At 36.2% G+C, this 16,780-nt stretch overlaps 1 protein-coding gene across 1 annotated transcript; it reads right to left on the reverse strand.

Moving 5' to 3' along the window:
• Window positions 1-2,797: 2,797 nt before the first annotated feature.
• On the reverse strand, window positions 2,798-3,571 carry LOC117116559 (uncharacterized protein K02A2.6-like). Its single transcript, XM_033260627.1, has one exon. The coding sequence runs from the start codon at window positions 3,569-3,571 to the stop codon at window positions 2,798-2,800; it is 774 nt and encodes a 257-aa protein (XP_033116518.1).
• Window positions 3,572-16,780: the final 13,209 nt, after the last annotated feature.

Here is a 16,780-nt window from a genome sequence, read left to right on the forward strand (position 1 = left end):
TCCACAAAAAGCAAAAAAAAAAAAAAAATATATATATATTGATAGGGGAGGATATATTCTCCTGATACTTTCTTGATAAATTGAAGCAACACAAAAGTGTCTAGTGGTATGCTGCAAGCAAATAGCACATATTATGGTACTTTGCCATACAAACCATCAAACAATATTGAAAATACTTATTACCATTCTTAGGCCCACTATAATTTATTTTATTATTTTACTGTACCATTATTACAAATTAATTATTATTGTAGGGCCTATTTATTTCTATCAAACCTCTAGGACCATGGTTCTTGAAACATCCCGTGTGTAATATTAAATGATACACAGAGGCTATAGTTAGAACTCAACTAATAACATTTTAATACTTCTCCGCCGTCAACGAGGTAGTAACTGCGCTCAACAGAGGGCGCTACATAGGATATCACATTTCTCCTTTTCTTTAAGAGATCTCTAACTTTATCCACTTTAGCTAATCTATAAAATCTAACTTTAACGCAACTATTAATATATAACTAATTTAATTAAATCGTCCATTGTTGTCGTTCTTTTATTAACTAGTTCAATAGACTTTAACGATTGGTATTTTCTGTGATTTATACTATACTGTAGTACATTGATTTTCTCTCTGCTGGATGTATTTCCTATAGTAATTGCATTAAGTATTTAACAGCTTAAATCGTAACATAGGTTTATTGATTATGTGGTTTGGAATAATTTATGAATGCATGCATTTTCTGTTCTTTAGTGGGTTATATAGCTTTTATATAGCTTTTGATAATTGATGATCTGTATTATTCCGAAAATCAGCCCTTAGCGAATTCGGTCCTGCTACACGATCTACTCGGGTAATCGATCATCCAACCCCCTGTCACAAGTGACAGGTCGGGTGACAGATTCTCAACTTACCTAAAATTTATTACCCGCTGCCGGCGGCCTGCGAAGGTTGCGTACTAGTGTATTGTAGTTAGGCCTAGGAAGGTTAGTGATCTAGTGAGCAAGAGATATTTCGTTTACAATGGTCAGGCACGGCAAACGTAATGAATAAGCCTACAATCTAGGCTACAACAATTAATACTCTCTTAACATATTCCTATATTTTCAATAAAAAGAAGTTATAATCGGGAGCGCATGTTTAGGTGTGGTATCACATGTCAAAATGTGCATTGGCAGTCCGTAACGAACAGAAGCAACTACTGAATTTCCCGCAAATATTTTTTACTGGGAATTGTTCTTCTTGTCTATACCACAGTATAATTAAAAAGAAAATACAAATTGTGTTCACACCTAAAAATCAGGAAAATTACGATGCATAACAAACAAAAATAGTAAGATTGAACTGAAGCGCCTACCCCTGGCATCCAAAGACCGAACCATTGTGTGCCAGGTGAAGCTTATTATAATAGTATTTAATGTGCATTATAACGGTTAGCGTGTTTGAATATTAATATAATATTTAAACATGTTTATTATAACGGTTAATACACATGTTTAAATGTGGTAATGTTTAGGCATGTGTATTTATAGTTATAATACAAAATGATTACCCTGCCGCAAATGGACGGTTCTAAATCGCCCAAGACTCAAGCACATGGGCTTCTCGTTCGTTCGTGACGTTGTGCACTGGCCGTGAGAGCGATTAATCGTCTGTAGATCGTATGCAACAAAGATACAGAATATCAGTTATAAAATCAATTTAGCATTTGATTTTTAATACATGACGAGTTATTCTCTGTTCCTAAATTCTAACTGTCAACTAAATATTAATCGCTCGATTCGGAGGCCCTATAAAATAGAGATTTACTACTCTCTGAGCCTAGATTTTAAATACATCAGCTGTAAGCTGTAGAATAGCCCCTGGATAGCCGGGAATGTGAGTAAACATTGCTATTGTACGCCACACGATCATAAAATAAAAAGAATTAATAGGCTAGAAAGGATCGTATTCTTATATTTATTTAGGCCAGCATAAACACCAATACAGCATGTCATTTTCAATACATTTGTGTATTGAAAATGAGTATGCTGACTTTCAATACACTATGCTGATTTTCAATACATGCGTGTATTAAAAATGACCAAAATTACCATCTTTGTGTTTTGAGACCTAATAAAATATTGATGCATCTTTCTGGCTAGTATTCTCCCGATCGCCAAGTCACGGTTTTACGTTCGCGAAATTCGTGAAAAAAAGTAAAGTAAATCCACAGACGTACAGCTACTATCTTTTTTCATTATGGTCGGATTTTGGTTTAAAACATTTTGTTTAAATAATAACATTAGATTCAGAAATTGTGTATACTTTCTGAAATTTGACCATGATTGGAGCAGTACTAGCTGAACTGTGTCCGATTTTCTCCTACTACCAAGGTCTTGTTTACTCATTGTGAAGGCCGTTTAGGCAGCATGCAGGCAATTAGCAATCAATCATCCAACCCACCAGTGACCGTTTCTTCTAAGGGGAAGAATTTCGTCATGATTGACATATACAATAATATAGTTTATAAGATATAGTCTTTCAGGTATGTAGGTCTCTGTCTATTCCTTTGTGGTCTGGTTATTGGTGTTGGTGTTTCTGTAGGTTGTGATTGGTCCATGTTTTCATGGTTTGGTTGGTGCTCCATTTCATTTATGGGTTGGTGTGCCTCTAGTAGTACTTTCTCTCTCCAGTCGTCCGTTTCATTCTGTAATCCACTGTCAGGATTTTGTATGAATGCATTTGCAAGTTTGAATTTGCCTGCATCCCGGTAAATCTGTCTGCCATCAGTGATTCCCCTAGCTGCGATTGATGAACCCTCTATGCGGTATATGACATAAAAAGCTGGTTCATAAGCAGTGGTCCATTTTTTCTTTTGGTTTGCTTCAAAAGTACATAGTCTCCTACCACAAATGTGTGTTCTCTGGTGTTCCTGTTTTCAGATTGTTGCTTAAGCTTGTCCTTGTATACTCTGTCTCTTTCCTCCATTATGGTATCCCGGGGTATTGCTGTAGTCTCTCGTGGTTCATAATCTAATTTGGTTCGGATCTGTCTGTTCACCAATGCATTATACGGGGTTATGCCTGTAGCTGGATGAGGTGTTGATCGGTATCCTGTTAACATTTCTTGAATTGCTGTGTTTGTGTTTACTCCCTGTAGATGTGCAATTTGTTCAGTCTTATTCTGGGTTTTCATGAAGCTCTCTGGTTCTCCATTTGCTCGAGCATGTTCTGGTGTTACTAAGTGGTGCGTGAAGCCTTCCACCATCGCAAATTCCTCAAATTGTTTGGAGTTAAATGGTGGTCCATTGTCTGTTTCGATTCTTCTTGGTGTTCCATGTGTAGCAAACGTTTTCTTTAGTTTGTCTCTGGTAGGTTGAAATGCTGTTGAATATGTTGTTTCAACTTCTGGGTATCTTGTTCTCTTGTCTACGGCAACAAGATTGTAGTGCCCGTTAGGGTATGGTCCTCCGAAGTCAACTGATATTACATCCCACGGTCTCTCTGTTATTGGCATTATCTTGATAGGTTCTTGATTGTGTGCTTTGGTGGTGACTCCACATTCATAGCATTGCCCTATCAATTGTTCAGTCATTGTGTTCATCAATGGAAACCAATCGCATAGAGGCTTTTTCGCATGATGCGCTCTACAAATCCAACTATTATTATTATTACTTCTCTCTTAACATTTGCTTAGTTTTTGTCATGCCTAAGTGTCCTAGGCTGTGTGCTGCCTTGATGACTTTTCGCTGGAGGGTTGCCGGTATTACTATCTTGTTTAGTTTGAAGATCAATCCTTCTGCTGTGTACAGCTCACTACGAACTGGGTAAAAGGGTGCGATGTCTGGGTTTGTAGTGTTCCCAATCACCAATGTGCTTCCTTTTCTGCAAACTCTGGAGTTGCTGGTCTGTTTTTGTCTCCTCTCTGATGCGGCCTATGACGATTGCATGTTCGTCAACTATCATTTGTTTGATGGTATGTTCTGTGTCGTCTGTACCTTTCTCCGGTACAGGGTGTCTTGGAAGGAAGTTTAGGGGATCTGCATCCTTTCCTGGCTGGTATACAAGCTCGTAGTCAACATCTTGCATGTCCATCACCCATTTTTCAATTCTCGGTGGAAGCTTCATGGTTGCTTTGTTAAACATTGGGATTAATGGCTTGTGTGCAGTAATTATTTAGAATTTAGGTGCTCCAAGTAGGTACATACTGAATCTATTCTTGGCCCATTTCACTGACAGAGTATCTTTCTCTGTTTGACTGTAGCGTTTTTCAGTGTCAGTCATCGTCCGGCTAATAAAGTGAACTGGTTGGAGTCCTGTCGAGGTTCGCTAAAAGAGTCCTGCTAACAACCCTTCATTGTAGCTGGCTTCCGTTCTCACAACAATCGGTCCACTGGGGTCGAAGTATGCCATTGTTTTATCACTTGTTATACTATCTTTCAGGATTTGGAATGCCTTGTCCTCCTTCGGGCCCCATTTGAATCTCTTGTCCTGGTGAGTCAGTTCTCTCAGTGTTGCTGTCAGCATTGTGTAGTTTGGAATGAATTTAGATAGGTATCCCACCATGCCTAAAAAACTGCGCACTGCCTCTTTTGATTCTGGTGGTTTGCTTTGCTTAACCGCTTGAACTTTCTCTGGACTGGGTTTGAGTCCGTCTTTGGTAAATTTTTACCCATAGAAGTCAAGTTCTGGAACTCCGAATTGACATTTCTCTAGGTTAAACGTCAGGTTGAAGTCTGCAGCTCTCTGCAATACCTTTTCCGGGGTCGCATTATGCTCTTCTATGGTCCTTCCTCCAAGAAGATTATCATCTCGCTGATTAAGGCATTTGGTAATATCACCAAAAATCCTGTATATTGTCTCATCAAACATGTCTTGTGATGATTTGGCTCCAAATATGAGTCGCTTTGGTCTCATATTGCCCCAAGGCGTACTGAAGGTTGCTATCTCCCTAGATTTAACTGGTGGTACCCTTGCCGCATATCAAGCTTTGAGAATACTTTACAATCACTAAATCTGTACGTAAAATCCTCTACCACGGGTGCTTGAGTGATTCTGTTCCTTTCCATGAATTTGTTTGGAACTCTTAGATCAACACTAGCCCTTATCATGTTTGGCTTAATTTCTTCTTGAGATATCTTGCGGAATCTAGGTTTTGGTTGAACAACCAAAGGTGAACACCAAGTCACTGGTTTCACTGAGGGTACTTTCTCAAAGATGTCTTCCTCAACACATTGATCAAGCCATTCCTTCAATGGTTTCTGAAGGTAGTAAGCTACTGGTCTTGGTCTTTGTGCCACTGGAACTGCTTCTGGTTTCATGCTAAACTTTGCATATATCTCTTTGTTACACTTTACATCTTTGATTAGCCCAATGCCTGTGAATACTTGTTTGTATTTGTCAACAATTCTTTCAACTTGTCTGTTTGTTTCCATGTTAGCACCAATAGAGTTAAATGCTGGCATTTCGTTGCCTATTCGAAGGTCATTCTTCTCTGCAAATAATCCATCGGGTTCTAGTCTGATTATTCCTAACTTGGTAAGTGTTTCTTTGCCAATGAGGGGTGGTGAGTTGATGTGACCTTTCAATACAATAAACTTGGTTGCTGTTCCACATGTCTTGTTTCTGATTATTGTGTTGAACTCTCCTTTAACTGTAAGTTCATTTTGTAGTGTGTTAAGTTTGGTCTTACTAGGATAGAGTGTTAGGTTGCTACTTGTTCTGTGCAAAAATGCTTTGAATTGATGTTCATCCATTATGTTGACATCTGCGCCACTGTCAGGCTCTGCTCTCATATCAACATCACCGATTCTTATGGTTACCAATTTCTTTTCTATCCCAGGTTGTCCTGTTTTCTTAGCTACCAAATGTTTAGCAGCTTCCTCAAAGAATTCGTCGCCTGAGCTAGTAGAATGATCTAGTTCTTCCGATATCATTTTCACTCGTTTTTGGTGTTTCTTTGGATTGTAGGTTTTCCTGCTATTGTAACTTTTCCCTTTAAAGTTATTGCTGTCAGTTGCTGTGGCTCCATGACGGCATACCTTGGCAAAGTGGTTAAATCTGTTGCACTTGCTGCATTTTTGCCCATATGCTGGACAGTTCCGGCCTTGCGGATGAGTGCCCACTTGTCCACAATACCCACAAGCTGATAGGTGGTATTGTCCTTTCGGTGGATTTTGGTGTGTTTTGCTATGTGTTGGAAGTTGCTTTCTGACCTTGGCCACACCTGCAACCTGCAATCGCATATCCTTGACTTGCAAGGTGGTGTCTTCTATTTGAATGGCTTCTTTCAGAAGTTGGTCAAGTCCCCATTTCTTATTGATTGCTTTACGTATCAGTGATTCATTGTTTATTGTCTGTATTAAGTGTTCTAGTATTCTTTCTTCACATGTCTCTCCAAATTCGCATTCGTTTGCTTTCTCTCCTAAACGTGCAGCATATGTAGCTGTCGTTTCGTCTTTTATCTGCCTCATTTTGAGAAACAGGTATCGTGCATGATGCTTGTTCTGCTTTGGCTTAAAGTAATCAGTCAATTTCGTGCGTAATTTCTTATAACTATCAAAATCTCCCGCTGGATTAGGTAAACTTTTCTCTAGCCGTGCTAGATCTTTACCCCCGTAGATTATCATGGCATCTTTCTTATCTTCTTTCTGAGTGATTCTAAAATATCTAAATTCTCTTTCTAGCCCTTCTAGCCATTCTTCCCATGTTTTACCAGTGTGGATTTGGTCCTCGCCGGGAGTAAATGGTTGGATTCTTAGGTTTCTTGTTTCAATTACTACCGTAGGCTGCTGAGCCATCTTCTATGTCACATATGTGTGACGATACGTGCGGACAGTACTCACGTTTGCTGCTGGATAGTTTTGCTATACTCTAGGCCTGGCTATATTGTATAGTAATATAGCTTGCTTCTGCTTTATGATCGTAACTGCTTTGTTACTCACATCAACGCCTGGTTTCTTGACATCCTCGTCGCCAATGCTTATCAAAATCACCTTTGTAAAAATCAGTAATAAAGTGAAGTTCATCAGATATAGATATACCATTAGCAGCTTTGAGTAGGAGCTGTTCACAATTAGAGTATAATTACTGTGAACGCATACTCTGGATTAGCTTTACCACTTTCGTACTTTCAATAAAGTGTTAACAGTATTATCAGCAAGATCTTGACCTTCACTAGCTGAAAGAGAGGAATTCTGTAAGGATTTGCTTAATATGTCACAATACCGAAATATCTTTTCAGCTAATGTTAAACCAAAAAAAAAATTCAAACTTTTGTATATATGATTGAACACCAAGTATTCTAGCACACATGTCAGAATCAGTTACATTCTCCAGAGACCATTCCCAAGGTTCGTGTAAATTATCATAATTTTTTAAGATACTTAACATTGCATCAGCTTTGACAGTCCATCTAGTCTGACAAAACAAACGGATATTTGGCGTGTTCATATCAATGACACCCTCAGTCATTGATTGCCTAATTTTTCCAAACTGGGTTCCTCTTTTTGGTGATGTTCTAATTAATTTTGTAATTTCATAAGCTGTATTCATAACATACTTTAATACCGAACAATGCTTTATGTTGTAACAACACGCTAGATTAAGAGAGTGTCCATAACAATGTGTGTAAATGGCTCGAGGTTCAGTATCCTTTATCTGTTTGGCAACACCAGACCTGTTGCCTGACATTTTTGAACAGCCATCATAATACTGGCCTCGACATTTTGATAAAGGGATATTTAAACGCAGAAGAACATCCTTTATGATAGAGACTAACTCATCAGCATTGATTTGATTTGCAAAATAAAGTCCTATAAAATCTTCATGCGACAAGAAAGATGAATCAATCCATCTTATACAAAATACTACTTGTTCTCTATTAGAAATATCTTTAGTGTCATCAATTAAAATGCTATAATACATAGATTCAAGAATAAAAGGTACAAGTTCTCTTAATATAATATTATGCATCGTTTTCAAAATTTCATTTTGTATAATTGGACTTGTATACTTGTTTTTTTTATCTTGCCAAACTAGCATTTCAGGGTAGTCTTCAGCACGTAATCTGTATAGCTGTTGAAAGTTAAAGTCAGATTCTTCTCCAGTATCTCCACGAAATGCAAGGCCTTGTCGTGCCAGAAACCTCGTATTTGATAATATTTTAAGTAACATCTTCTGATTGTGTAATTTGTTGGTTATGTGCACTATTGACAAAAGTTCAGCAACATCTTTCGTTGTTTTTGGTAACTTAATTAGCCTCTGAACTGCCTCTTGGTGACAGCGTGATTGTTCATGTTTTTGGGAACCCCTTCTGTGAACTTGTAGCATTTTTCAAGTTTCTGTAGCCTGTGCTAATGAATGCTTTATCAGCATTTTGCGAAGCAAGTTTATGGTGTTCCTTTACTTCCTTAACACACACATGGCAGAATACTGCATCATTCACATTATCATAATGTAACCATTGCCATTTTTGAAACCATTTTGCCACGAAACTGCGTGAAAGATTTCCTATTCGAAGACTGGGAAATGTAATATTAACTGGCTGATTTGGAGTCTCTCCAATTTCTGGTAAACATGGACTTTCACCAGATGGTTTAATCGGCGAAAACTCTAATCCCTTATCTGCGTTGAAGTCATCTGACACATTCATCTGCTCAGTAGGGATTGGAGAATAATCTACAAATTGAAACAAATTCATGTTTAATCAACAAAACTCTACTACACTTTGAACATGTGTCCTATAAATAAAATTACATGTAGTGTAAATATTTCCTTAATAATTATTAGGAACATGTGAGTAACCAACCGTGCGCGAGGATAAAAAAAGATAAGCAGACCAGGGAGATGTAAAAAATAATAATAATATATAATAATTTTTTACATCTCCCTAAGCAGACTACCTACCTAGGTCTAGATTTTATTTTATATTTAAGCCAGAATGTAACGCCGACTTACCATAACACTTAAAGTATAGGCCCTATTTGAAGTATGTTTGTGATTTGTAATGCCAATATAGGCCTACCCTCCTTCACTTTTGCAAAGAAAACTTCAGCGCTATTTTTAGAGTCGCCACGTAGTTCTATTATCTACAGAGCGGCGTACAAAGCGAATTCCAGTTGAACTCGCTTAGCGCATACTCCAGGCACGTTGTCATCATATAATTTACAAATCTTCATAATTATATAAGCATAGAGAAAGTATAGCCATGTTTTTACGTATAAGAAAACAATAGAAAATCGTTCAAATGATCAACAAGCGTCCAAACGCTTCACCGTCGTCCAGACGCGAGCCGTAATTAAAGGTGTAGCAAATAAATATTCATATAACGTGGTGATTAGAAGGTTGATTTCTCAGATGCGTTCGTGATAGGGTGTTGACCTAGACGCGTTTTGTGTGAGTCATGAATGATGCCAGAAAACACTGTACAGTTCGGAAAAACACATTTTGACCAACATATAAAACTAGTCGCGCCGGCAGACGATCGTGTCTCACTGCCAGCGACCTAATTAATTTCCTTGTCACATCTACAAAAATCTGGTCGCAAATGCGACCAAATAAGCCTTAATTTGCAGCCCTGATGTGACATCAGTAATGTACTTGGTTGCAGCCTGTAATTATGGTTTGCATCTCATATAAGGCATGCAAAAAAAAAATCAGGTAAAAACAATTTTGACAAACCAATCTTTTTAATTTCGATACGGTTTCATTTACTGTACATGCAGAAAACAGTGGGAATAGTAGTTGGTTGAAAAACACGCCTGTTATATCACGCCAAACTATATATTGAAGTCCCTTTCAAATATACCAAAATATACTAATCAAAGATAATACTTAAACAATATCTTTGATTTGATTATTTTAGTTTGTTTATAAGATATATTGCCTGCCGAAAAACAAATAAAAAAAACTTCAGAAATTCAATTGAATTTTAAGTAGATCATCATTAACTTCAAACCTCAAGCAGATGCAATTATTTTTGTTCTTCAAAATATGGGATGATTTTCTGATAAGCGCTTATGAACAGTAACAAAAAGATTGAATTCATTGTCAACTGCATGCAATGGTGTCTTTGTGGGAAAAAACTTATCCTTTAAAACTGAATAATGAGTGTGATGTCCTCGTTCTCTCCATTTCTACCAAGAAATGCTACCAAGTACAATAGTTTCAATCATATCACAATTCATTTGCAATTGCTGAAATGTCAAACACGCCCAATTATTATAATCATATTCAAGTTCATCATAAAGCCAAGCATTAACCAATAATAATCAGCGTAATTATTACCTGTAAAATAAAAAAAGGTCTTTTAGGTAGACCTAGGTACATTCATAATATAAATAAGAAATATTCAACTACATTAACACTATATCTTAACATATTCTGAAAAAGAAAATTATTATGAAGCAAAAATACTCAATATTATATTCAATTTAATTTCATATCAATGTAAAATTATAGATTAGTTATCAGGAGAGTATGAAATACATTAAACAATAACCTTGGCAAACATTCAAAGTCTTTTCAATGTTAATTACGTAAGGCCAACTTAGAAAAATGTGTTGGCCTCGCCAGACCTGCCTAAAATATACGAACTTGTTGGTCGGTATTATATATATTTTTTTAACTACGATGAACAATATTATTTTAATGAGTTGAAAAGGCTGGAATAGGCCTAGGGCCCCTAATCTAGGCCTAGCCCTTTTTGATTGACAGTAAGCGTTGCGACAATGTTATGCGATCCGTTTTGCTTTCAATATAGGCCTATTTTATAAACGAATGTAATTATTTCTAGTTGTAGTAGTACGCATTTATTTTTATTTAGAAACAATTTTACGAGGTCGAGAACATGGTCAACACAAGAATTTTTGTTTTGGCCCAATGGCATTAACCACCTTCAATAGAAGTTTTTTTTAAAATTCATTTTGTTTTTTAAATTGATTTAAATTTTAATATTAATTTTAACACAGTGGCTTCATCTACTCTGATGTTACGTCAAGTTGTCAATGAGCACGTTGGTTCCATCACTTCGGAGTAGACATACCACAGCCGAAGTTTGTTAAATTCATCGAAATTCAAACGTTGTTAATTATTATTATACATAAATGCATGATAAATTATCGTACAGTTTTAACAATTAATTGCCATAAGTACATTGTAGTTTAATTAGTTTAATTGAATTTTATACTTAAACATACCTGTACAACAGTGTGAAATAAAATGAAACAATAATATTACCGACATGATGATATGAACGATCTAGTAACATAAAGAAGAATCAATGTTTCAGAGAGTAAAAGAAAAATAATGAGTTCATATTTATTTGTAATTTAATGTAGGAGTTGTCTATAAAATGATTGGTATTCTGGAATGGAAATTACTGGAGCAGGTCCAGAGCATAAGCTTATGAGGTCTTGATATTTCGAGTCCGAGAGTTTTGGGGCACCGGACTTATATAATTCTTCTGGATCAGGAATTACATCTGGTGTATCTGCATGCCGACGGGTGCTGCTAATTTGTATTGTGTCAAACCTCGGATCTAAGTGTGAGTACTTAATATTGATCTCATCCGGCTTACGCTTGTTGACATGGATCTGCATAAAGCTGGTCCTGTAAATTTTTTGGGCATTAAAGGACCTTCTCACCCTCAAAATCCCCCTTTTTTCTGACTGTAAAGCTTCTAGTCTTTGATGTCGGAAGACTGTACATGAATTATGTTGTACGGATCAGGTGCAATTTCTGATATACGCTCCATGGCCCTCTCTATCGTACTGTGCATAGAATCACCTTCGGATTGGCCGTGGTTTATCTCAAAAAAGTACCACTTGATGTCTTCTACAGATTTCGAAATTTCCAAGAATTTCATCATCATGGCAGGGAGGATAGAATTTTTATTCTGTCCCACACATCCATCTGAGAAGAAATCGACTTTCTCAACACCTTCTGTGTCCACTTTCTGCAGATAATGATGGAGATTTGACGCAATCTCACAGGATCCACGGCGTGTTATGCCCTAATGTGAGAAAAAGCAAAATCCATCTTTGCTCCCCAACTTATAAACTGTGAAATTATAACACGTTAAACGTCGTTTATAAAAAAAAGTTCAGACCTGGTTGATTTAGGCAGGTATATAACTTGCTGGAGATCGAAGACAGCTGCTCGATGCTTCTTTTCTCTGTTTTCGTTAGCAGCTTTCTTTAGCTTACAAACTTTATCTTTCTCTTGGATGTGGCTAGTATACCGCTCTTCCAGCAATGCTTTCTGCTCTTCACCTGAGCGCTTGTAGTTATCGCACAAGCTACACGTCTTTTTTAGGGTGGTGAAATTTTAGATTTAACGACTAAAACACTTTCTTGCAAATGAAATAGATGCAGCATGTTCATTGTCTTGCTTGAACATCCTGTACATGGTACTGAAATTTAAATCGGAAGACAGATATTGGTACTTACTATTTGCCTGACAGACTAGTGATTCCATTTTAAGGCATACGTGTGTATATAGGCATACGTGTGTATATAGGCATACGTGTGTATATAGGCATACGTGTATATAGCCATACGTGTATATAGTCATACGTGTATATAGGCAAACGTTTATATATGCAAACGTGTACATAGTCATACGTGTATAGTCATACGTCTGTATAGTCATACGTGTATATAGGCATACGTGTATATAGGCATTCGTGTATATAAAGGCATACGTGTATATAGTCATACTGTATATAGGCATACGTGTATATAGGCATACGTTTATATAGGCATACATGTATATAGGCACAAGTGTATATAGGCACAAGTGTATATAGGCATATGTGTATATAGGCATACGTGTATATAGGCATACGTGTAGCCCAGAGCAAAGGCTATGGTAGAGGAACAGAAGGGGACTGGATAGGTCAGGCCTAGCTGACACTTGACTGTAAATAAATATATCCTTACCTGGGGATCTCCGTGGGTCTGCCTGGGTATTAAATTATATAAGATACTGTAGTAGAAAATTATATAAGCCAATATATTGTCCATACGGTGCTACGTGACTGACCATATATCGTGTATTTTGTATTCGAAATACAGCCACAGTACAGTGTGACTGACACGCGATTGTTTGGTTGGATATACCTAGTGATAATAGCATAATCGGGTGCTCAATACTAAGTAGTGCCAACGCAGATAGTCTCGCTTTTCCCATCGTGGCTCAGAGATATGGCAGGATGAGCTTTAGTCATGTAGTCATTGCAGAATAGAATTAAAAAAACAAGAGAAAACGGTCGAAATGGACTGAAAAGAAATCACAATCTATACATTTGCCAATAAAAACACCTACATTCAGATTCTTATTAATAACTAGAAAATATTCGTGCTTGGCGAAATACATCAATTTCGTAGTGTTTTTCTAAAAAGTGCTTATTTTTTTCTCATTCTCCCATTTCAGTGCCCCCCTCAAACCCGGCGCCCGGGGCACTTTGCAAAAGTGAAGGAGGGTACATTGGCATTACAAATCACAAACATACTTCAAATAGGGCCTATACTTTAAATGCCGTGGTAAGTCGGCGTTACATTCTGGCCTAAATATAAAATAAAATCTAGACTTGGGTAGGTAGTCTGCTTAGGGAGATGTAAAAAATTATTATGTATTATTATTTTTTACATCTCCCTTGTCTGCCTATCTTCTTTTTTATCCTCGCGCACGGCTGGTTAATCACAATTTTCTGAGGCTACTCTACTGTGATACAGCAGTTCATTTTCTTTACTATAAGTTCTAATATAGGTCATCCGAATCGAGAGATGTATATCTGGTTGACTAGTAAATTTAGAAAAAGACAATAACTTGTCATATTAACAACAAATCATGAGCTTTAGTTTTGATTTATTATTTAACTGATCGAACTACAGAGCGCTCATTCAATTAAAACTGCAGCGATCTCGAGGTCGAGCCTTGGGTGCAGAGAGCGGGGCCCAGAACCACGTGTGTAAACAAGTAGAGTACTGGGCGATTTGGAACTGTCGGGGGTATAACATTTTCTTTTACAATTACCTGTACTCATTTTCAGTTGTTTTTCTTTCTCGCTTTTACACATTGAACGCACCTAATTTATGTGTGCCGCTGAAAGAGAAATGTATGTTCAGTTGAAAAAAATAAATAAATTACAGTAATATCTCGAATTGTCAGTAAAACCTGTACTGGGTAGGCAATGGCTTAGCCTTACATGTTTGTATGTCGAAATTCGCGGTGAAATTCGCCATAAAAAAACGTGTTTCGCATGAAATTTACGTAAATTCAATTAATAAACCTTGTTTCATAAGATGTAAATAATATAATTTAGCTTTGTATAATGCAAAATTACATCTACTTTGATCATGGACAACGTTTTCGGAGCATGGGTCTTAGCACGTGATCCCTTTCAACGGCAAGGAAAAATAATGAGTTCATATTTATTTCACTTAATATAAACATAGTTATAAACATAATTTATGATGAGAAACCAAGGAGGCAGAGCCTGTGTTTGTGGTCACGGATAAAACTTAAATAAATAATATATCTTAGATACTTAACCAACAAATTATATCAAATTATTCAACTAACCAATCAATCTATTAATCACTCGATCAATCATTCATTTAATCAATTAATATTAATTTGAGCAAAAGCTATATTTTGAGAGAAAAATATAAGCACTTAATGCTACTGTAATTGATATTTGGTGATCTTTTCTTCTTTTAAGCTGGTTTTGAATACCTGAGATTTGACGAGTGTTCAATTGATTTTGTAAGTAACAGCCAATATGTTGGTGAATTTGTAATTTAATGTGGGAGTTGTCTGTAAAAAGATTGGTATTCTGGAATGGAAATTACTGGAGCAGGTCCAGAGCATATAATAAGCTTATGAGGTCTTGATATTTCGCGTCGGAGAGTTTTGGGGAACCGGACTTATATAATTCTTCTGGATCAGGAATTACATCTGGTGTATCTGCATGCCGACGGGTGCATCTAATTTGTATTGTGTCAAGCCTCGGATCTAAGTGAGTACTTAAAATTGATCTCATCAGGCTTACGCTTGTTGAAATGGATCTGCATAAAGCCGGTCCAGTCAATTTTCTGGCCATTCAAAGACCTTCTCAGCATACGTGTTTATATAGGTATACGTGTGTATAGGCATACGTGTGTATATAGGCATACGTGTGTATATAGGCATACAAGTGTATATAGGCATACGTGTGTATATAGGCATACGTGTATATAGGCATACGTGTATATAGGCATGCGTGTATATATGCATACGTGTATATAGGCATACATTATATAGGCATACGTGTATATAGGCATATGTGTATACAGGCATACGTGTATACTAATCAAAGATAATACTTAAACTATATCTTTGATTTGATTATTTTAGTTTGTTTATAAGATATATTGCCTGCCGAAAAACAAATAAAAAAACTTCAGAAATTCAATTGAATTTTAAGTAGATCATCATTAACTTCAAACCTCAAGCAGATGCAATTATTTTTGTTCTTGTTCTTTAAAATATGGGATGATTTTCTGATAAGCGCTTATGAACAGTGTTAAAAAATAAACTTAAACTTAATGAAGATAAAACGGAATTTTTAGCCATTGGTTCACCAAATAATCTACAGAAGTTGGGCAGTATCGTTCTTAATATTGGGTCAACTGAAATATCACCGTCCACATCTATAAAAAAAATCTTGGTGTTTATCTTGATTGTAATATGTCAATGTCAAATCACATTGAAAATATTTGTAAATCTGTACGATTTCAATTGAAAAATGTATCATGGATTAGAAAGTACATTACTAAAGACGCATGTAACCATGCAGTGAGAAGTCATGTACTCTCTAGATTAGATTATTGTAATGGTCTCCTTACAGGGGTTACCCAGGCACACATTAGGAAACTACAAAGTCTTCAGAATTGGTCTGCACGTCTCATATATCGTGAAGACAGACGTAGTGATGCCAGACAACTGATTAATTTTCTTTACTGGCTACCCATCAAAGAACGCATTTTATTTAAAATTCTTTTATTTGTGTTTAAATTTTTCAATGATCAAGCACCAATATACTTTAGTAGTTGTTTAAAAGTTCATCATACATTACGACCAAATCTTCGCTCTGAATCAGACCCTTTTCGCCTTTCATGCCCCTTAGTTCATAGCAGATCAGGTGATCGTTCCTTTAGTGTAACAGCGGCCATAGAATGGAATAAACTCCCTACAGTTATTAAAACAACAAATAATGTTGAATCTTTTAAAAAACTATTGAAAACATATCTTTTTTCAAAATTAACTTGAGCTTATTGCTTCAAATCATTATTCAACTCTGTAAACGCTATTCTATTAATAGCGTATATAAATACTGATACTAATACTAATACTAACAAATAGACTGAATTCATTGTCAACTGTATGCAATGATGTCTTTGTGGGAAAAAAATTATCCTTTAAAAATGAATGAGTGTGATGTCCTCGTTCTCTCCATTTCTACCAAGAAATGCTACCAAGTACAATAGTTTCAATCATATCACAATTTATTCGCAATTGCTGAAATGTCAAACACGACCAACTATTATAATCATCATATTCAAGTTCATCTTAGAGCCAAGCATTAACCAATAATCATCAGCGTCATTATTACCTGTAAAATAAAAAAAGGTCTTTTAGGTAGGCCTAGGTACATTCATAATATAAATAAGAAATATTCAACTACATTAACACTATATTTTAACATATTCTGAAAAAGAATTATGAAGCAAATATACTCAATATATATATATATATATAT

Source organism: Anneissia japonica, unplaced genomic scaffold (assembly GCF_011630105.1).
Source record: "Anneissia japonica isolate Jap-2015-1 unplaced genomic scaffold, ASM1163010v1 scaffold4058_len632159_cov189, whole genome shotgun sequence".
NCBI classification, from domain to species: domain Eukaryota; kingdom Metazoa; phylum Echinodermata; class Crinoidea; order Comatulida; family Comatulidae; genus Anneissia; species Anneissia japonica.